This window comes from Phyllobates terribilis, unplaced genomic scaffold, assembly GCF_046119375.1.
Source record: "Phyllobates terribilis strain yellow unplaced genomic scaffold, ASM4611937v1 Scaffold_11__3_contigs__length_659146591, whole genome shotgun sequence".
NCBI lineage: Eukaryota > Metazoa > Chordata > Amphibia > Anura > Dendrobatidae > Phyllobates > Phyllobates terribilis.
Window position 1 is genome coordinate 278,987,559 of NW_027362771.1, and position 22,415 is coordinate 279,009,973.

The window sequence follows — 22,415 nt, forward strand, 5'->3', positions numbered from 1 at the left end:
AAGAGACCGCTCCAATATTCCTCCTGCAGGAACCTAATAGGTCTCCCATCATGGACAGGAAACCTAAACTGAGGCGGGAGAGAGGTGTCGCCCTTTTTAACCTGTAGGTTTCCTGTCCATGATGGGCGGATCCTCTCTCGTGGGGCTGTCATGGGAGTACGAATAAATACTGCGTCCAAAGCGATGCTAGTTGCTGATCGTGGGGACGTAGAGGCTAATCAATCAAAAAGCTGTGAGCTGTTAATAGTCAGGGAACATGCTGACCTTATGGCACCTTCCTAGGCTAAAAATAGCAGCTCTCAGCTGCCCCAGAAATGACATGAATGGGAATTAGTTTAACCCCTTTACAACCCATGACGTCTTAGTACGCACATTTTGGTACCCCCCGTTCAGTGAGGGCTGCTGCGCTGAGCCTTCACTGAACCGAGCACATGTCGGCTGATTCTTACAGCTGACATGTTCCCGCAACAGCCGCGGGTGGAATTGCGATCCACCCGCGGCTGTTAACATGTTAAATGCCGCTGTCAATCTCCGACAGCGGCATTTAACACGCGTTTCCGGGTAGCGCGTCATAAGCCCCGCCCATCGGCGACCCCATCACGTGATCACAGGTCACCGATGGGTGGGCATGACAACCCAGGGTCTGCAGCAGACGCCTGTGGTTGTCATGATCTGGTCGCTATGAGCGCCACCTAGTGGTCGGTGCTCATAGCACAGGACCATTTCTGCTGCATGCAGGGGATCTGCTGGTCCCCTGTATGTAGCAAAGCCGATCGGACAGTTGCTGCTTCTAGTCTCCTATGGAGACTATTGAAGCATGCGAAAAGTAAAAAAAAAAAAAAAAAAAAAAAAAAAACAACAACTGTAGTATTGCACTTTTTTTGCAATTTTACCGCACTTGGAATTTTTTTCCCGTACACAATATGGTAAAACTAGTAATGGCGTTGAAAAGTACAACTCGTCCCGCAAAAAATAAGCCCTCACATGGCCATATTGACCAAAAAATAAAAACGCTATGGCTCTGGGAACAAGGGGAGCAAAAAATGAAAAAGCAAAAACGACAAAACCCAAGGTTGCGAAGGGGTTAATGGGATTAGTGTTTAAGGGATTGGGTGTCGCTGACACAAAGCCCTTTGTTTAAAGATAAAGAGGCGTCAACCAGACACCCTCATTACTAAAACTTGTAAGTAAAAGAAATGACTTCATAAATTGTGACATTCAGTTTTTCCTGCTTCACCTTTGTGAAAATTAAAAAAAAAAAAAAAAAAAAAAAAAAAAGATTGGCCAAGCAACATTTAAATGGGAATTTTTTTTTCTCTTTTTTATTTTTGCATCTTGATTGTATAAGCTTTTGCAAAGCATTTTTGGGTAAAAAAAAATAGTCACTAGACCCATATATTGATTCCTCCAAGGGAGTAGTTTCCAATACGGGGTAACTTGTAGGTGGGGGGTGGGGTTCTGTATTTTTGACATCTCAGGGACTCTGCAAACGTGACATGGCATCTACAATCTAACCCAGACAAATTTGCGCTGCAATGTTCAAATAGTGATGCTTCCTTCTGAGCCCTGTCATGTGACCAAACAATAGATTCTGACCACTAGAGGTTGCACCACCACAGGTGTTATTGCCTGTAGATGCAGCCCAGCCCCTGAAATGGACATCACCGCCATGAAACGGGACATCATAAGTGACGTCTGTAGTAGGGGCTGGACTCTGTTCTCCCTGCTTGGCGCGTGCTCTCCTTTTCAATGCGCAATGACGACTCGTGTTTAGACCTGGTAAGGGAGAACAACGTCAGTGCACATTAAAAGGAACATAGGACAGAGAGGAGGGCCAAGATACTGAGCATGGGTCAGAATTGACAACCGATGCATGCACAATAGTGCAGTGCCTAGCCCAGCCCCTGAAACGAATGTCACTGATGACACTTCATTTCAGGGTGGTGACAGCAGCATCAGACCCCAAATGATGTCCCATTTGAGAATCTCTACTGCATGCTGGGATACTCAAACCTAACATTAGGGAAAGAAAAAAATCAGGAAGTCTGAGTAAACAGAACAGTGGGGAATTTTTAATTGAAGTATAATAGAAAAGTGGTTGGCTTATTAAATTAAATAAAATATTTAATATGAAATTCACCTTTGGTTTTGGACAACCCCTTTAAATTGCTATTCTAGTGCAGAAATATTAGCTTGCAAAGTTCAGATTATAAGTTTATCATAAATTAAGTGTGGGGGGGGCGGGCGTTACTGCAGATTTTCTGGGACTGTACTTTTTCCACTGCATGCCGTTGACCAATCATAAGCAAGAGGACTCATGGAAGGGAACAAGGAGAACACACCTTCCCCTGTGAGATGTAATGATTGACAGCTCTGCTCTCAGCCCTCATCTCTGCAGCTACTGTGCAGTATAAAGCAGATGTGACATGCAGAAGTAGTGCTGGTGCTTTAAAAGCATCCAGCAACCTGAGTGGTTGACACAGTCACAGGAGAAGGTGAGTGTTTTATCAGAGCAGCAGGGGGGGTTGTGGGGAAGTTGTTTACCGTCTGGCTGGAGCAGAAGAGAAAGGTGTTGTGTGTTCTGTATCTCACAGAAGCGCCCCTGCAAGTGAAAAGGACTCAAGTCAGGAGTGAAGCTAAACACACTAGGAGTGCAGAGTATTGTCAGGCATAAAGATGAGGACTGAAAGAAATGGTGTCACATGGATTATCTCCCTCAGCAACCCCCCTCCATCTCACTGTGCTGTAAAGAATGCTGTGTTCATTAATGTGCCTTGGCATTAGAAGTGTGCTGTCCTGTACTACTGGGAAGACTGTGAATTGCTGTGCTGCTAAGTAAACTGTATTGTTTGTCACTGGAGCCTGTAGCTCATAAGACTTAACTTGCACTGGCTATGTGGCTTCTTATTAAATGCTACTGTTCTACCGTTTATGAGGACTCTTCTCAAGTGTGTCTGGTCAGCAAGTGAAACAACCTACGTGTGTGCCTGAGGGTCAATACCCGCGTGCCAGAGAGAAGCTGCAGCACATGGTCTATGGTCGCACTGAGTAACTGTTCCCCCAGGATTCCAAAGAATTCATGTAACCTGTCTCGCCTCTATCTGAACCTAGCAGCGTGCGTATAAACACAGAGCTGTGTGAGATTACCTCCTTCAGCTTTCAGCTCATGACAGTGTGTGTAGGGGGGGGGGGGGGGGATAATGCAGCAGATCTGATTACACACACCCCTGTAGCTCTACTTTCATAACTGTCAGATCTGATGAATCCACCCTCCCCCCACACTGACTGCCAAGAAATAGAAGGTGACAATTATTATATCTTACAGGAGAAACCATGTTCTTATGACCACCTGGGAGCATGTTTTATTCTCCCTTGCATAATCCCTCCTGGTTATGATTTGTCTCTGGGGGTGTTCACTTTTCCACTGCTTGACGTTCACCAATCTCTAGTAAAATACCATTGGGCTACTGAATTACAACCTAAACTTTACAAGCCAATATGTCCACAATGGAGATGAGAAATTAAAAAAAATATACTTTTTATTCAGCTCTGCAGCAACTATTCATTTCTATGGCCAGTTTGGTATGAAAGGTCCTCTTTAAATACATCTAGTAATTCAATAACAATGAGACTGATCGTATAAGGCTGAGTTCACACGATGCGTTTTTAATGCGTTTCCGCTGCGTTTTTGCAGCTGCGTAAACGCCACGGAAAAGCATTAAAAACGCATGGTAGAAGGGCAGCAATGTTCCCCAATTGAAATCCGCATGTGCTGTGCCCATGATGCAGATTTTTCCGCAGCGTAAAAGCTGCGCTCAAAAATCCGCAGAATGTCAATTAATTTTGCGCAAGCGCGGCGTTTTCGCCGCCATTGACTTGTATTAGAACGCGCCAATTCCGCAAGACTGCATTTGTACTTGCGTTATTGGCGCATTCTAATGTGCGGATGGTACCCGGGTGTAGAGGAGAGGAGACTCTCCTCCGGACCCAGGTACCATTAAAAAAGCTGTAAAACAAGAATAAAATAAAAAATAAACATACATTCACCTTCTGACGGCCCCGGTCTCCTTCCCTCTGCTCGCGTGCAAGACTGAAGGACCTTCGGTGATGTCACAGTCATGTGACCGCAGGCCCTCTCAGCGCAGTGTCTCACGATATCCCGGCAGCCAGGAAGGAAAGCGGCAGCACACCCAAGGCCATCAGAGGGTAAGTATAGCTTTATTTTTTTATTTTTAAACATTCTTATACGGTCACACTATATAAATCCATGTCGTTTGCATGGATTTATATAGTGTGACCTAGTTGTCAAGCACTTTCCAAGTGATGCTAAAATCGCCTGGAAAGCGCTTGTCAATCCGCATGCTGAAACACATGTGAATCCGCATGTATTCTGCAGGAAAAACGCATGTACAATCCGCATGCGTTTTTTCTGCCAGGGAGATGCAGAAATGATGCAGAAATTTTCTGCATCGTGTGCACATACCCCAACACTTCTCTGATGTAAGTACGCTGCCAAGTATATGTTTCAGTACTACAGCTGCATCTCTTAACACTGTCAGAAACAACATCCCAACATACCACAGGAGACCATACGCAACCTCATCAGGAACATGCCCAGGCGTTGTAGGGAGGTCATACAGGCGCGTGGAGGCCACACACAATACTGAGCCTCATTTTGACTTGTTTTAAGGACATTACATCAAAGTTGGATCAGCCTGTAGTGTGTTTTTCCACTATAATTTTGGGGGCAACTCCAAATCCAGGCCTCTATTGGTTAATAAATTTGATTTCCATTGATGATTTTTGTGTGATTTTGTTGTCAGCACATTCAACTTTGTACAGAACAAAAGTATTCTATGATAATATTTCATTCATTCAGATCTAGGATGTGTTATTTGAATATTTCCTTTATTTTTTTGAGCAGTGTATAAATGCGTGCACAAACCCTAAGGCTAAGTTCACAAGCAGCATATTTTGCAGTGTCAGCAATTTTGAAATATGCAGCATGTCAATACTTTCACCCAGAGAAAGCAACAAGTGCAAAACTGCTGCAAAAAAACACAGCATCCTTATTTTGCTGAATAAAACATGTACTCAGTCATAAAAAAAAAAAAAAAAGCATTTTGAACAAAAGGTTTTTACTGCCAAATGAGAAAATTTACTATAGAAAACAAAACTGCTGCAACAACACCACATATGAACATAGTCTTAGGCCAAGTTCACACATTATGGATTTGTGGTCTGGATTCTGCACCACAAGCCTGCAAAAATTTACAGAAAAATTTATGCAACGTGTGAACATAGGCTTAAAGGGCTATTTACAACGGCAGCTAATCTATCAGCTTTTAAAGCTAATGACTTAGTCACCACAATTGTGTAATGTGACTGGGTTGAGTGACTCAACGATGTGCCCAAAAACGCTCATTCATTGTGCAGGCGAGCAAACCACATCTAGGGTATGTGAGCACCATCAGCATTTTGTGCAGAAATTTCTGCACCTCTTGGCAGCAAAATCGCTGCGGAAATTCCGTGTATTTTTTGCCAATGCATTCAATAGGAAAAACGCACAAATAATTGACATGCTGCAGATGTAAACAGACATGAAATCCTGTCAGGAAAATTCCTGATCATGTGCACAGCACTTCAAAATACTCATAGAAAGCGCTGGGATAAGGATTATAATGTGTTTTTTTGGGGCCAATTCCGCATGGAAAAAAATGCATCGTGTGCACATAGCCTAATTCAACCTTTGAAAATTGTGTAACATAAATGGAGATTGTTCGCTCGTTCTGTGATTTGTTGACTGTCAAAAAGGAGAAGAGGAAATTCAAGTCCTAAACAGGTATTTGTGAACACAATGTTACGAAGGAGCGATCACTATTCATCCACGATTCTCGTCCTGTATAAACACTTGCCTGACATTGTAAGTTACGACTTAGGCTATGTTCACACACGTTGGGTTTTTCAGCACATTTTGCTGCAAATTTTCAGCCTGGTTTTGCAGTACCAGCAAAGTCTATGAGAAACCAGAATTCTCTGTTCACACATGTCTTTTTTTTTTTGCCGAGTATTTTGTGCCTTGTTTGGGTTTTCGGAAAATAGAGCATGTCACTTTCAGCATTTTTTCACCCATAGGAAGGAATGGGTGGTGAAAAAAAACACAGGTAAAGTTTTGTCAGCGTTTTTGATGGCAAAATAGAATGAGGTTCTTTTTTTCTCAGAACTTTATGTACATGCATAAATAGAGACAGGAGAGTGAAAAAAAAAAAAACGCAGCAATACATGCTTTGACGCAGCCGAATTCCTGCCAGAGATCAGTTTTGCTGCAGATTTCTGATGTAAAAAAAAACCCCAACATGTGGGAACATAGTCTAAGGCGATGTGCCCACGATGCAAAAATGCCCCTGATTTTTTCTGCATCTCCCTGGCAGAAAAAACACCTGCGGATTGTACATGCGTTCGTTATGGAGACTGGGGGCCATCAGAAGGCAAGTATAATGTATATTTTTTTTATTTTATTCTTTTCTTTACAGGTTCTATGGTACCAGGGTCCGGAGGAGAGTCTCTTCTCCAAACCTGGGTACCATCCGCACAATGAACTGCATGATATCCGCATGTGCATATGTAGTGATGCATAATCCATGCGTTCCAATGCAAGTCAATGGCGGCGAAAATGCAGCGTTTACGCAAAATAATTGGTAGTGCTGCGTTTTTTCCCGCAATGATAATCCGCAGCGGAAATTTCCGCGGCAAGTGCGGATTATCATTGGGGAACATGGCAGACCTTCTACCAAGCGGTTTAAGCGTTTCTGCAGCGGAATTGCCACTGCGGAAACGCTTAAAAAAAAAAAAAGTATAGTGGGCACACAGCCTAATAATCACATCGTTCAAAAAAATATCTGCTTGTGTGAACATCACCGTGCAGGAGTTAGGCCATTGCCGACAAAAATCTGTGGTTACAATGAAAACTACAGCTCCACATAGTATATAGAGGTCTCAGAATATGGCAAGACAAATCGTTTAGTTTTTTTCTAGAAGTAGTGACGAACAGACTCCTCTAAATTCACCATCACCCCAGTAGATCCGCCTGCAGGACAGTCAGCAGGTCATTGTTACACTACAGGAAATGCCTTAGAAAACACAATACCAACGTGAGCCGACAATCAGAAGTATAAGGCTATGTTCACACACGTGTTTTGCTGCAGATTTTTCTGCAAATTTTCAGCTGCGTTTTGCAGTACCAGCAAAGTGTATCAGAAACCAGAATTCTCTGTTCACACTTTTTTTGCTGCACATTTTGCACCTTGGTTGTGTTTTTGGGATATAGAGCATGTCACTTCCAGCTTTTTTGCAGGATTTTTTCACCCATAGGAAGTAATAGGTGGTGAAAAAAGACGCAGCAAAACCTGCATTAAGGCTGCGTGCCCACTATGCGTTTTTCAAACGTTTTGCCCTGGAATTTCCGCAGCGAAAACACTTAAAAAACGCTTGGTAATACGTGCCCCATAGTCCCCATGTGCTATGCAGCATGTCCATTAATTTTGCGGACACGCAGCGTAATCGCTGCCATTGACTTGCATTGGACCGCGTGACATCTGCATCACTACATCTGTACATGCGGATATCACATGGTTCAATGTGCGGATGGTACCCAGGTCTGGAGGAGAGGAGACTCTCATCCAGACCCATGTACCATAGAAAAAAGTAAAAAAAAAAGAAATTAAAATAAAAAAATAAAGATTATCCTTACCTTCCGATGTCCTCCCGGTGTTTTCTCCGCACCGTCTGGTCTGCTCTATGGGTCGCGGTGTTGTGAAGGACCTGCCATGACGTTATTGAGTCATATGACCCGTCACATGACTCAATGACATCACCGCAGGTCCTTCACACCACCGCGAGCCGCCCAAGACACCAAATGCAGCAGAGAAAACATCGGGAGGACATCGGAAGGTAAGTATAATCTTTATTTTTTACCATTTTTTTTTTTAACTAACTTGGTCACATTACTATAAATCCATGGCGGTTGCATGGATTTATATAGTGTGAACAAGTTGTCAAGCACTTTCCAAGTGATGCTAAAATCACCTGGAAAGCGCTTGTCAACCCGTATGCAGAAATGCATGTGAAGAACGCTTGACAAACGCTTCTACCTGGCGGGAAAAACACATGTACAATCCACATGCGTTTTTCCTGTCAGGGAGAAGTGGAAAAAATATGCAGCGTTGTGTGAACTCAGCCTTAACAGCTGTTTTCCTGTCAGAAAAGTTAGCAAAAAAAGAAAAAAAACCATGGCGTGTGAACATAGCCAAACTGTGCAAAAATAAATCTAGCTACAGCTTTGTGGCCAAGAGCAAAGTAATCTTTCTTGAAAATGGGAAGGACAAAAAATAAAAGGGGGAAATTAAACAAGGCAGCAGGAATGGGGTCACAGTTTATAGAGAAGGGGACTTCGTATAGCTGCTGACTGAGCCCGGATACCAGCAGAGGCAGCACTGCCCATAGTGTCACTGGGGTAGTGACAGGCTGCACCCGAGTCCAGCCAGGCCGTCAGCTGCTCCCCTTCCCTCATGCTCGGCCAGTTCCGGGCACCACAGAAGCCGAGCCGTGCCCTGATAACTCAACTCCGCCACCCTACACTGCGGCCACAGCCATAACCGCCAGCTCCCATGTACCGCCGGGCGGCAGAACAGCTACTAAACACCTCTGCATATGGGGTGGGCACAGCTGCGACCCCGGCAGAGCAGCGCCTACAGCCGGACAATGACGCCCAGGCAGCTGCTCATGTTTTTCAATTTGTATCCCGCGCGTCTAAGTCATCACAGCAATCGAGGCCACGCGTCGCCACTCACCTCCACGCGCAGCCGCCATCTTGTTCCGCCGCCAATCACATCGCCCTGCCGCGACGTCACGGCCTCTTCACGCAGCTCGCCCACTCCAGCCAATCCCCTCGTACTTCACGCCTCATACGTCACCAAGGGGCGGGCTCTCTGGCCGGAGCGGTTAACTTGAACGAAGTGTTTTGCCGCCAATATGGTTTCCTGTTGTCACAGAACAGAGGAGGCTGTAATGTGCGGAAAGTGCAGCGGCCTCTCACCTCAGCGCCGCGCATGACCCTTTGTAAGGCCCCTCAGTGCAGGGCCATCTCTGAAAACGCCCCCAGAGCGCAGTTAATAAATACAACAGAAAAAAAACATTTCTATATCTAGCGCTGTGTTCACATTGTGTCTTTTTTCTAGGCATAGTGAGTGGGTCCACTAAAAAGAACCGTCCGACAAAGCACTGATCACACGCTCAATAGAATGGTGCTATTCATTTGTATGGAAGATTTACTTGTGCATATGTTCTGAGGAGTCAACATACTAAGTGGTTAAAAGTGACACATCCATTCCTCAGGCGTTTTCATACTTTAGGTCACATTTATTATTATAGCGCCATTTATTCCATGGCGGAGGATACAGTAGGTGAGGGTAGAGCTGTTTGTGCAGCGGTATGGTGGAGCGGTGGTTACTGCAGGTTGTACGTTTGTCGGAAGAGGTGGGTCTTCAGGCTCCTTTTGAAGGTTTCCACGGTTGACAAGAGTCTGATGTGTTGGGGTAGAGAGTTCCAGAGTAGGGGGGAAGCACGGGAGAAATCTTGTATACGGTTGTGGGAGGAGGAGATAAGAGGGGAGTAGAGAAGGAGATCTTGGGAGGATCGGAGGTTGCGTGCGGGTATGTAGCGGGAGACTAGGTCACAGATGTATGGAGGAGACAAGTTGTGGATGGCTTTGTATGTCATGGTTAGGGTTTTGAACTGGAGTCTCTGAGCAATGGGGAGCCAGTGGAGAGATTGACAGAGAGGAGAGGCCGGGGAATAGTGGGGGGGACAGGTGGATTAGTCGGGCAGCAGAGTTTAGGATAGATTGGAGGGGTGCGAGAGTGTTAGAGGGGAGGCCACAGAGCAGGAGGTTGCAGTAGTCAAGGCGGGAGATGATGAGGGAGTGCACTAGTGTTTTTGCAGATTCATGGTTGAGGAATGTGCGGATCCGGGAGATATTTTTGAGTTGGAGTCGGCAGGAAGTGGAAAGGGCTTGGATATGTGGTTTGAAGGAGAGTTCAGAGTCCAGGGTTACCCCAAGGCAGCGAGCTTGAGGGACTGGGGAGAGTGGGCAGCCATTGACGTTGATAGATAGGTCAGTTGGGGGGGTTGAATGAGATGGCGGAAAGATGATGAATTCTGTTTTGTCCATGTTAAGTTTTAGAAATCTGTGAATATGAATAGCGGTACCAGAGCGCCAATAACAGGGCAAAAATATTAAAAGGACTGTGTATTAATAAATCAGTCCTTTTAATATTTTTGCCCTGTTATTGGCGCTCTGGTACCGCTATTCATATTCACTGATTGTCCCTTTCCCCCTGTTGGGGTACGGTAGAGCTGCCTTTAATTTATTGTTCTTTTTACTACCTTATCTGGCCATGTGGTGTGTGAGACATGATCAGACACATCCTGTTTCATTTATGAAGAAGGGACTTAAAGTCACAAAGACTATTTCTATAGGGTTATCAGGTGGCCCTTATTATTCTTAAAGGGCCAGCAGTCGGCTAGGCTTTGTTGTTCCCATTATTAAAGAGTGTGTCTCCTATACTGTTATTGGGTATGCAGTGACTGCAAGGGCTGACAAAAATTTGGAAGCACCCCAATACCCCTTTGAAGAGACATAGAGGAGGGTCTCAGTAAAAAAAATGTTCCCATTATAAAGGAGTGGGTCTCCTATGGTAATGCCCATGCAGTGACTGCAAGGGCTGCCAAAATTTAGGAAAAAACAAAATACCAATTTAAAGACACATAGAGTTGGGCCTCAGTAGCGACATGTTCCCATTAGAAAGGAGAGAGTATGCTATCCAGTTATAGGGTATGCAGTGAGTCCAACGGCTGCCAAAATTTAGGAAAAACCCCAATACCAATTTAAAGACACATAGAGCTGTGCCTCAGTAACGATATGTTCCCATTAGAAAGGAGTGGATCTCCCATACTGTTCTTGCTTATGCAGTGACTGCAACGACTGCCAAGAATTTGGAGGAACTCCAATGCCCCTTGCAAGAGACGTAAGGGTCAGAGGGCCTCCTGAAAACAATGTTCCCATTAATAGAAAGTGGGTCTCCCACACGGTTTGCCTATGAAGTGAATGCAACGGCTGCCAAAAATTTGGAAGAACTCCAATGCCCCTTGCAAGAGACAGATATGTTGATATGGTAGATATGGTGGTGGAGGATGAGGAGGAGGACAAGAGCAAATAGACAAAATCAAGAAGCGTATATCCATGTCTGGGTGTGAAGACTGAGGTGCATGGGAATAGAGCTAGACCTCCCAAAAAAAAAGACACTGTATTTGAGTTTATGTTATGCTGCTATCATTCGGTGGTGTTGAGAAGTCTGGCCCAATCCAGCCCTTGTTCATTTTTATAAGAGTCAGCCTGTCAGCATTTTCAGTTAACAGGCGGATGCGCCTATCAGTTATAATTCCATAAGCAGCACTAAAAACCCGCTCTAATAAAACGCTAGCGGCAGGGCAGGCCGGACCTCCAAGGCATAGAGAGCCAGTTCATGCCACGTGTCCAGCTTGGATACCCAATAATTATAATGCACAGAGGACTCATGGAGGACGTTGGTACGGTCAGCAAAATACTCCCTCAGCATCTTCCGAAACTTTTCCCTCCTTGTGAGAGTATCCCGCGCCTCAGAGCCTGTGCGATGGGAGGGTCTGAGAAAACTCTCCCAGAACTTTGACAGTGTTCACTGCCTTTGCTGGATTGCATTTGTGTCTCTCTCGCCTGTACTCCTTGGTTGTCCAACAAACTGTGACCTCTGCCGCCAGCATTTTCAGATGGGAATTTTTTTAATAATTCCGCAACAAGGGCATTCTGGTACTGCCCCATTTTATTAGGCCTGTTTGGTGTGGGAATAAGAGACAGAAAGTTCTCCTTGTAGCGTGGGTCTAGAAGTGTCACCAACAAGTAATCACTGTAACCCAAAATTTGGACGTGAGGGTCATGGGAAAAGCAGTGAAACATAAACTAAGCCATGTGTGCCAGACTGATAACAGGCAAGACTTCCATGTCCTCACCAAGAGAACAACTGACCATGCTCTCCTATTCATCCTCCTCCTCCCGGTCCTCAGGCCTTCCATGCTGAACAGATGGTATGACAGTTGTGCAGGTAGTACCGTCTATAGTGCAGGAAACTAGCTCCTGTTCTTCCTCCTCCTGTTCCTCACTGTCACCCAATCCACGTTGGGATGAGATGAGGCTGGGTGGAATCACCCTGCATAGTTCCTTGCTTCATCTCATCGTGCTCCACCTGCAATGCATCCTCTTTAATTGTGAGCAGAGAGCGTTTCAGAAGACAGAGAAGCGGGATGGTGACGCTAATTATGGCGTCATCGCCGCTCACCATCTTGGTGGAGTCCTCAAAGTTTTGGAGGATGGTATAGATGTCTGACATCCATGTCCACCCCTGAGGTCTTATGTGTGGAGTCTGACCTGAATATCGACGGCCTTGTTGATGCTGGTAGTTAACAACTGACCTCTTCTGCTCACAAATCCTTCCCAACATCTGCAATGTAGAGTTCCAATGCGTGGGGTCATCGCACACCAGTCGGTGAGCTGGAAGCTGCAAATGCTGCTGAAGCACGGCAAGGGCGGCAGAAGCTGTAGTTGACTTTCTAAAATGGGCACATGGCGAACTTTGACAAGCAGATCCGGATAGGTTTTGAGAAACCGCTGAACCACGAGGTTAAGCATATGGGCCAAGTGTGGCACCCCAGGGGTCCGGTTGCCACAGTGGCATTGCCTCCCTCACAAGAGGTGATGCCATGCCTGGAAGCAAGCAGGGTCCCCTAATTAGGTTTTGCTAAGCATGCAACACTGTCCTGGCTCCAGACCAGCAAGGGGAGCACCTCCCCTTAGCAACTGGGATCTGGGGGCGGGGTTAGTTAGACTTAGTGTGAGGAGTTGAAGTGAGAACGTGGAGGAGAGAGGAGCTGGGGAGTGGAGCTGCGCGGCAGTTCACCCCAGAAGGAACCAACACAGAGGAACCGGACACGGGAGTCCGAGGCTGTGGGGCACTGAAGGCCCAGCAGCAGAAACCGGAGGGCAGGAGACTGCAGGTCTCCTGGCCCCAGCAGACGCCTGGAGGCTCAGCAGCACCGCCACGTGGAAGTGATGCATCAGCAAGGCCCGAGCTGCCTGCCATACGGGTGAGCACAAAGACGTTGCACTCAGGGACGAGGGCCACCGCACAGCTACAAGCAGCAGGGCCAAAGAGATTAGTGGAAAGGGAAGGCCTCCAACTTCACCTGGTGAGGTGGATTCCTTTCTTGCTTCCAGGCTGCCCAGACTTCCACTTCTAGCCAGTACCCTAGTCCCGGTTTGCCTAATCACCGCCAGTAAAAATAAGAGGAAACCGCCATTAAGTTGTGGACTGATCATTGCTGCGCCATCAAACCCTGCACTACAACGTCCAGCATCACCTATAACATCTACACTGCCCTGGAGCTAAGCTCTACCTGTGGAGAGCCACACCAGCTTTGCTGCACTAACATCAGCTCCAGAGGACCTGCTCCGCAGCGGCGGCTCCCTTTAGCCGCATGCCACAGGTGGCGTCACGAACTTTGTACATAAAAACTATAAAATCCCCTTTTTACTGACCACCCTGGGTCATGGACCGGGTCACCGCCACTGTGACATCTCCCCCAGCAAGGACCGGCCCGGCACTGAGTACCCCACGGCCCAGGGGGGCGCGTCACAAGCATGGTACGTTTGTGAGCTCGCCTCGCCTTAGAGCCGCCACCAGGCTCCAGCCATTGTCACACATGACCATGCCAGGCTGTAGGGTCAGCGGTGTCAGCCACAGATCTGCCTGCTCTTTCAGAGCTGTCAACAACTCTTCAGTGTTGTGCGGTTTGTCACCTAAGCATATTAGCTTCAGCACAGCCTGTTGCCGCTTGGCCGAGGCAGTGCTTTCAGCTTCTGACTGATGTGGTCATTTTGGAGATGAAGGCTGAGGCTGAAGAGGAGGAGGTGGTGCAGGAGCTGTGGAATGTGGGGGCAACCCTGATTGACCCAGGGCCCGCAATCGTCGGGAGGACGTGTTCTGTCCCGTGGTCCGACTGGGTCCCGGCTTCCACTATAATTAACCCAGTGTGCAGTCAGCAAGATGTACCGTCCCTGCCCATAAGCACTTGTCCATGTGTCCGTGGGTAGGTGGACTTTCCCAGTAACTGCGTTGTTGAGGGTACAGCTAATGTTGTGGGACACGTGCTCGTGTAATGTGGGGATGGCACACCGGGAGAAATAGCGGCGGCTGGGGACCGAGTACCGAGGGACGGCCGCCGCCATCAGGTTGCAGAAAGCTTCCGTCTCCACGAACCTAAAAGGCAACATTTTGAGCACAAGCATTCGCAAAATGTGTGAATTTAGTAGTGTGGCCTGTGGGGCGTTGGCTGTGTATTTGCGCTTGCATTCCAAGGACTGGGGTAGGGACAACTGAACGCTGCGCTGGGACAAGGACGTGTTTGCTGATTGTGCTAGTTGAGAGTGTGCAACGACACGTGCATTGCGGGAGGCATCTTTGCAGGCGCCATGGACAGGGGATTGGCGTGCACGCACAACAGCGGAAGAAGCAGTGATGTCATCCTCAGACACTGTTTCTGGACCCTGGGGTTCAGCCCACTTAGTAGGGTGCTTTACTGTGCGCCGAGCACAGTGATGCTCGGGCGAGTACTGAGTAGTGGCGAGCACGCTTGCTCATCACTATTGGCAGGAGACACAAAGACAGCCCAGGCAAAAACTAACGTATTGTGTGGGACTTGCAAAATATAATTTTTCTATGCCATGCTTGGCTGTAGTGGTAAAAGGACACATTTAGAAAGCTGTTTAGGGGAGTTGATAAAGGGTTGGCAGGAGATTAGTAGGGAAAAAGGCTTGATTGTTAAATTAACCTGAGACAATAATTTGTCAGTGACTATGCACAATTTATTTATTTATTGTTGGGTTTAGTTATATTGACTAACACGGCAGTTAGCCGGTATCAAAAGAAAATTTGTTTCTGCATAAAAGGAAGATGAGTAAGTCAGCCAGGAGACCCTGTTCAACTATTAGTTACCTACCGCAGATGTAAAAACCGAGCAAATGAGAAATTGGTACAGATCTTTGGGGTCTTCTGCCAAATTTTACTTTGCATCAAAATGTAGCATCTTCTTATAGATGCAGCCATCTTGCTTGAGCATTTGCCCTCCTCTGCTAACAGCATTCATGCTTTAGAAGGCCACATGACATAGGAATTGTTTGTTTACCTTTAAGGGAGGGTTTTCTAGGCCTGCTCTGTGATCTGTGCAGAGGTCATTCTGCATGGAGAGAGGAAGTGAGCTGTGACAAATGATATTGCTAATGGTGCGGTACTACCTCATCACTCTCTAGCTTTATTACAGAGGTGTGATATTTCATTCAAATCCTTAAGATATATCATAACAAAAAAATTTAGTCATATATATAGTCATAATATAGTCATAATGTGGTCAGTCACATTACTATTATCCTCTATGAAGTTGGCTTTGAAGCACGATCACAAAATACAGAAACCCCCCAACTCTTTAGTTGACGGTGAATGTCTGTTGGGCTACATTCTTACATCTGTGTCTGTTTTTACATCAGTGTCTATATTTACATCCATGTAAAACAAACCTTTATTTTCTCATATGTCATCTGTATTGCCTCCATGTTGCATCAGTTTTTAAAAATTGAAGTAAACGGTTTAAAACATTAATTTATCTACTGACTCTTCACAATGGATCACTGAGAAACGGCAGTGATTAAGGCCCACAAAGGTCAGAAGCGTTGCCTTATCTTTTTATGGTTTCCCTCTCTGCCTCATGGAGTACTGCTGTGTGAACTGTTGCTGAATTTATCGTTATTGAAATAAACCTTTTTTATGGATGAAGCTAGTGCTGGCTTCTTCCTGGACTTTCTGCTTTGAGCTTTTTTTGACCGTACACTAAACAGGTGAGCTGAACTACAACCTTTTTCTCTAAAGCTTTAAGCTAGGTCTACTTTTCAGTGCAGTACGACAAATGTCGCAATGTAGCCCCAGCCTTATCTTGGCCACACACAAGACCGGTGTTATCTAAACCCTACTTTGGATTTGTTTCCATAATCAGTCAATCTTGGGTGGACAAATGAGACTGGATTGTAATGGGTCTGATCCAAATTCCTTCTATTGGGATTGTTGAGTTGTTCCCATATTAGAAAGTGGTGCTTGAAAGTTTGTGAACCCTTCAGAATTTTCAGTATTTCTGCAAAAATGTGAACTAAAAGTACAGAATTTCTTACAAATCTTCAAAGTAGATAAAGAGTACCAAATAAAACAAAGGGGTGCAAATATTGGACTTTAACTTTTTAAATGAAAAAAAAATATCCAATATCACATGTCTGAGTGGCAAATTTATTTAAAGCTTTAGGATTAGCAGATAATTTTAAAGTGAAATTAGAGTCTGGTGTCAATCAATGGGATGGCAAGGAGGTGTGAGTGAGCGACACATTTTAAATAAAGAAAAGAGATTTATGAAAGTCTGATCTTCACAACATGTTTGTTGAAGTGTATCATGGAAAAAGCAAAGAAAATTTCTGAGAACCTCAAAAGATTTGTTTATGCTCATCAGCCAGGAAAAGGTTACAAAACCATATGTAAAGAGGTTGGACTCCACAAATCCAAAGTCAGACAGATTGTGTACATATGGAGGAAATTCAAGACCATTATTACCCTCCTCAGGAGTGGTCGTCTAACAAAGATCAAGGTATATAATATTCTTTCAGAAAGGAACCCAAGGTAACCTCTAAGCAACTAAAGGCCTCTTAAAATCAGTTAATTTTCATGTAGTCCACCATCAGGAGGAAACTGGACAACAGTGGTGTGAATGGCAGGATTGCAAAGAGAAGACAACTGCTGCCTGTCTGCAGTTTGCCAACCATCACCTGTACAAGCTTAAAGGCTACATGAACAAGGTTTTGTTCAGGATGAGACCAAAACTGAGATTTTTGGTTTCACTGAGAAGAAGTGTTATGTAGGAAGAAAGAAAAAAAACTGCATTACACCAAAAAAACCTCATACCAAATATGAAACATGGTGGTTGAGGTATTATGGTTTAGGCCCATTATGCAGTATCTGGGCAATGATGACTTGACATCATTAATATAACAATGAATTATGAATTATACCAGCAAATTCTAAAGAAAAATTCAGGACATCTAACCATGAGCTGGAATCTCAAGAGCATGTTGATCATCCAACAAGGCAATGACCGAAAGCACACAAGTCGTTCTAAAAAAAGGAATGATTAAAGAACAATAAAAGGTAAAGTTCTGGAATAGCCAAGCCAAAGTTCTGACATGACTCCTATTGGAATAATATAGAAAGACTTGAAGAGAGCAATTCATTGGAGAAAACCCACTAACATAACAGAACCCAACGCTTGTCAAATACACAACCTCGAAATTTTCAATAACAATAGAAGATTCTTTAGATTGTAAATAACACCACTTCCTGATGAAGGAGTAGGTAGTCTATTAAAATATATTTATTAATATGTATATGTTTAAAACTCCTTTAAAAGGGGTTGTCCGGTCTAAAATGAAAAGTTTGCACTCACTCCATGTCACTGAAGGCTTGTGAATCATCCCAGCACGCAACACTGTGTGTTGAAAGGAGTCGCCATTCTCTGTCCTGGGAACGGAGGTCAGGTATGCGATATACACACTCCCTGGCAGAACCCGTCTAGTGGGTGCGGCCTCGCTCAATGTAAGCATAAGGAGCGAGACCGCGCCTTGTGCACAGCCTCGCTAATACCCCATACCTGACCTCCATTCCCGAGGCGGATAACAGCGAATCCTCATAGCACACAGTGTGCGCGCTGGGAGGGTTCACAAGTCTACAGTCACACAGGGTAACTGCAGACTTTTCATTTTAGACCGGACAACCACTTTAACATGTATCTGGTTCAGGCAGTCTTCTAAAAAAAAAAAAAAAAAAAAAAACATTCAATATGTAGTTTTTAAAAAGGATCTGCCAGCTTTTGCACTCACTTATTTTATTTCCGCTGCTCCCCTGAGTAATCAGTTTTTTTTTTTATTTCAAATCTGCCGTTTGGTTTCAGAGATCGAGGCTTTTTAATTTAGTGCTACTCTTTATGGTTTTTACCAAGAGGAAAGTGGCTCATAGGGTAATTATGCAGAGGAACCTAAAGACATGCCCCCAAAGAATTCTTTGAAACACGTGTCCGTGGTGAGGACCATAAGTCTATAATACAAGAGATATACGGCAGAATTTTAAAAAAAAAAAAAGGAATACACAGGGAAGCAGCGGGAATTAGGATCAAAAACTGTCCACTTTTTACCCGGTGACATCTCCTCTAAGTCCATTCTGGTATCTTATGGTAACCTTGTCTATTAATTATACAGTACACAGAAAGTAACCATACCTTCTAATAATTTGGATATTTTGGCTGGCCTAATTTTTCATAAATTAAAAACAGATGCATACTGCTTTGTATCACAAGAAAAAAAAGCAATATTTCAAAACAATAGAGGAGTTGTAATATTGGCAGTATGAATTAAGAGGAGTATTACAATAAACCAAAATATATACACAGAGCCACAAAAGAAAGAATGTTCAATAAACACAATGGTGCAGCTTTATCAAAACGATTACAGGGCATGGTTGGTCCTTATCCACCAAAGTCCAGTCCAATTTTACTAAAGCTCATTGGAAAATTAAGGCATAAACTTGCCTGGCAACTGTAGGCAACTTGATTTGTGAGAAGATTAGTTACGCTTGTTCATGATGCTGCTCCTGTGACAGATGAAACATGTGGTGTCTTTTCAGTCTGCACCCCATCATGGCACGTGACAATTATCACATTCTCCGTGAAACCCTTTAGGGTAACTTTCCAGCTTTCAAGCCATTATGTGTGGATATGAGGAATGTTTCTAGCCATTACTTAACATGAATCCTGCATTTCCATTGCATTAGCACAAGAGCTAAAGATAATCTACATCCCGCACAATGATAGGACAGGTAGAAATTTTAATTGACACTTGAACACAATATAAAAAGTGCCCCAAAACACACCCTTTTATTTTTTTGTGTTATTAAGCTCAATAGGACAGATGGTAAGAGCAGACAAACATTTACTTTGCAGAAATTTGTACAATAAGATGTTGGTTATAATGTAAGTTAATAAGACTAAGTCCCTTGTAGACTGTGCCCTCAGATTTAACAATGACTGTTAAAGAGAGATTGGTTTCCTTTACCACTAAAACTCTTTCAGCATCCCAAGAGAGGCCATGATGGCAGGATTATGGTTATGTTTTTCACTGAATTAAATTTACATAGTCATTGTCTTGCAGTCAGAACTTGCTAGAATTACCAAATACCTCTTTCTCCAATGTAGATTGGTAAGACTTGACTTTTGCTATAGCTCACACACATGAAATACAGTGTAAGCAATGTAGAGTTCATCTGTAGTCCTTGCCTTCTAAGGTCATTGACCATTATAAATGTAATATAAATGTTCGCTTGGCCTCCTTGGAAAAGGAGCTTTACTCTAGCTTCTGACAGAAAAAGTCAGAAAGTGTCCATCAGACTCCCAGTTTCTTCCGAGCACCAGGCAGACGACTCCCAGCAAGGCTGGAGAGCACATCTGAACATCATTAATGTTCTAGGTTCATCCTAAAAACATGAAATGAGTTTCAGCCTCAATATCCTGAAGGTAATTTGCCTAACATTCTGCCTTCTTAGCCCATTGGTTTGGGACATGATGGAGTTTGCCCATCATCTACTGCTTCCAAAACTTCCGGTGGATGTGATGTTAATACAATGGATTTTGTTTCCTCCAGTTAGTAAAGTATGGTAGGGTCAAAGACCCCATCGCTATAATTATGTATTGGTTTAATAGAGATGAATAAAAAACTCTATTGTAATCAAAGAAGCCAAACTTACCAACTTCCTAGTGTAGTTTGCACTGTTCTGACATCCAAGGGACTTGTCTCAAATGTCTGCATTTGTGTGGTTCTCTCTTTGGGCACTTGAGGGAAACCTCTGCAAAAAGGATGAATGAACCTCCTGCTCTGGATCATTCAGCACCTTTTATGCCATCCAGAATAGGTCATGGTGAGATTTTACCATTGCTTAACCCTAAGATTTCCCTTGCTTATCAATATTAGTCATCTTCCTTCTCTTTCCAGTTCTCCAGCTGACTATGCAATGGCAGTACCCTTGTCTTATCCAAGGCCAGTAGCTTGAAAAGAAAATACATTTCTACCATAAAAGAACACATCCTAAAATATCAGCCACACCATTAAAACAATGCTGTAGTAGGCTTATATTTAAAAAATTCTGTAATATTCTAGAAGCATAGTATCTCATCCTCAAGTATTGCATCATGCTCCTTAAGTCAGTGGAGCAAATATGTAAGGTGGCCTCTGGGCCATGCCTAATAGTCTTACATTAAGTAAAGAAAAGTATGTAAAGATATACAGAAATTATTATATTTGCCAGCCAATTTTGAGATATGTGCAGCCAGTCCCTATTAAAAGGTTTTTCTTGTTATATCCCCATCTGTTGTGCTGCTGTAAGGGAAGTGAGGATTTAGAATGTAAATCTGTTTTCCTTAGTCCCGTATGCAGCACAAAGCTCTCATGCCACTAATAAAAGTTTAAAACTTACAATGGGGTGAAATTAGGGTCAACTTATATGTAGTGTTCAGTTATCAGTGAAAATTTATACCTGTCCTATCAGCTGTCAGGGAAGATAATATCCCCATTTGTTGTGCTGCCACATACTAAATCATCACTATTCACCTGTATTCCCTCTCACTATAATTTTCAGTTCTCTCTGAATGAGTGGTTGGAGACTAGCTGTGAAGATACACGGCACACAGAGATGAAATTCCTTAATTTTTCTCTCTGTTTAAGACAGGTTTAAAAAGTAGCTGCTGCATGCAGGAGATTATACATTTGTACTGAGCTGTGTAGCTGTGAATACAGCTCCAGGATGAGCAAAATTACTCACTAACTTTAGCACAATCTGCTTTTGCTTGTTTTTATTCACTCTGCTCCTCACTTCTCTTCCTCCTCTCCATAGAGTATAACAGGAGTAACCTGAAACCTCACTGTGCTAGCAGTCCTTGACCTAGCAGACATAGGTTATGTTCACTAATCATCAGTTAGAACAGATCTAGCAGCAATCCGTTGGCAAGAAAAGTTATGCAGACAACTTTGTCAGTTTTAAAAAAAAAAAAAAAAAAAAAAAACCCCAACTGATTCAGCCAGATCCGTTTTGTTTTTTTGCTTTTTTAACATTGAAGTCTGTGGATCACGGATCTGATAAATAGCAGTCTGTTTTCTTCCATTTGAAACTGATTCAGTAAACAAAAAACAGATCCTTTTCAAATTAAAAGAAAAACGGATGGCTATTTAACAGATCCATTTTCCATAGACTTCAATGTTAAAAAAACGGATCCAGCTGAACTCAGTGTTTTTTTTTGTTTAATAAAAAAAATAAATATATAAATTGGATAAAAAAAAGTTGTGCACACTTTTGACAATAGGTTGCTGCTGGATCCGTTCTAAGTCCACGGCCCCACTATCAGTATTTGGTCAGTATATTTTCTCAGGAGTTGGGGTCAAAACCAGGTGAGGAACAATCAGAGAAAAGGTATAATAGAAACCAGGGCTGTGGAGTCGGTAAGCCAAACCTCCGATTCCGACTCCTCAATTTCCATGCCTCCAACTCCCTCATACATGGCTCATGTTTAAGTGATAAATTTACTGGAGCACAGATTCATCTCAGCTAAAAGTCTAGACCCTTAGATCAGGAATAGGACAGACATTTATAGGACATTTCATAACTTTCCCAAATCCTTATGAAAAAAATATTCCCCACAAATTGCATTGAATTACTGTACCCAATTCATTATATATTTTAGGAGTCGGAGTTGGTCCATTTTATAGAGACACTGACTCAGACTCCACAGCCCTGATAGAAACAAGTGCATCAATTCTGCATTTATCACCCACTCCTGAGAAAAAATACTGACTGAATACTGATAGTGGGGCCGTGGCCTAACAGATGATTACTGGACATGTGAACATAACAGTTTAAGGCTGCGTTCACACATTGCGTATTTTGAAAAAGCGCGCGCGAAAATACGCAATGTGCCTTTTGTCTGCCAGCAAAGTGAATGGGAAATTCACTTTGCCGTTCAGACACGGTGTGATTTTACGCAGCGCGAAAGCGCAGCTGCGTAAAGAATTGACATGTCAATTCTTTTCGCAGCTGCGTCCTGCGCTTTCTCCTATTATGCCCATTATAAGCAATGGAATTATG

At 43.8% G+C, this 22,415-nt stretch overlaps 1 protein-coding gene across 1 annotated transcript in view; it reads right to left on the reverse strand.

Moving 5' to 3' along the window:
* SUV39H2 (SUV39H2 histone lysine methyltransferase) overlaps positions 1–8,992 on the reverse strand; it is a 46,478-nt gene extending 37,486 nt beyond the window's left edge. The window contains exon 1 of the mRNA XM_073652354.1: positions 8,850–8,992. Within this exon, the coding sequence (XP_073508455.1) occupies positions 8,850–8,868 (19 nt within the window). The 5' untranslated portion in view covers positions 8,869–8,992. The remainder of the gene's footprint in view (positions 1–8,849) is intronic.
* Positions 8,993–22,415: the final 13,423 nt, after the last annotated feature.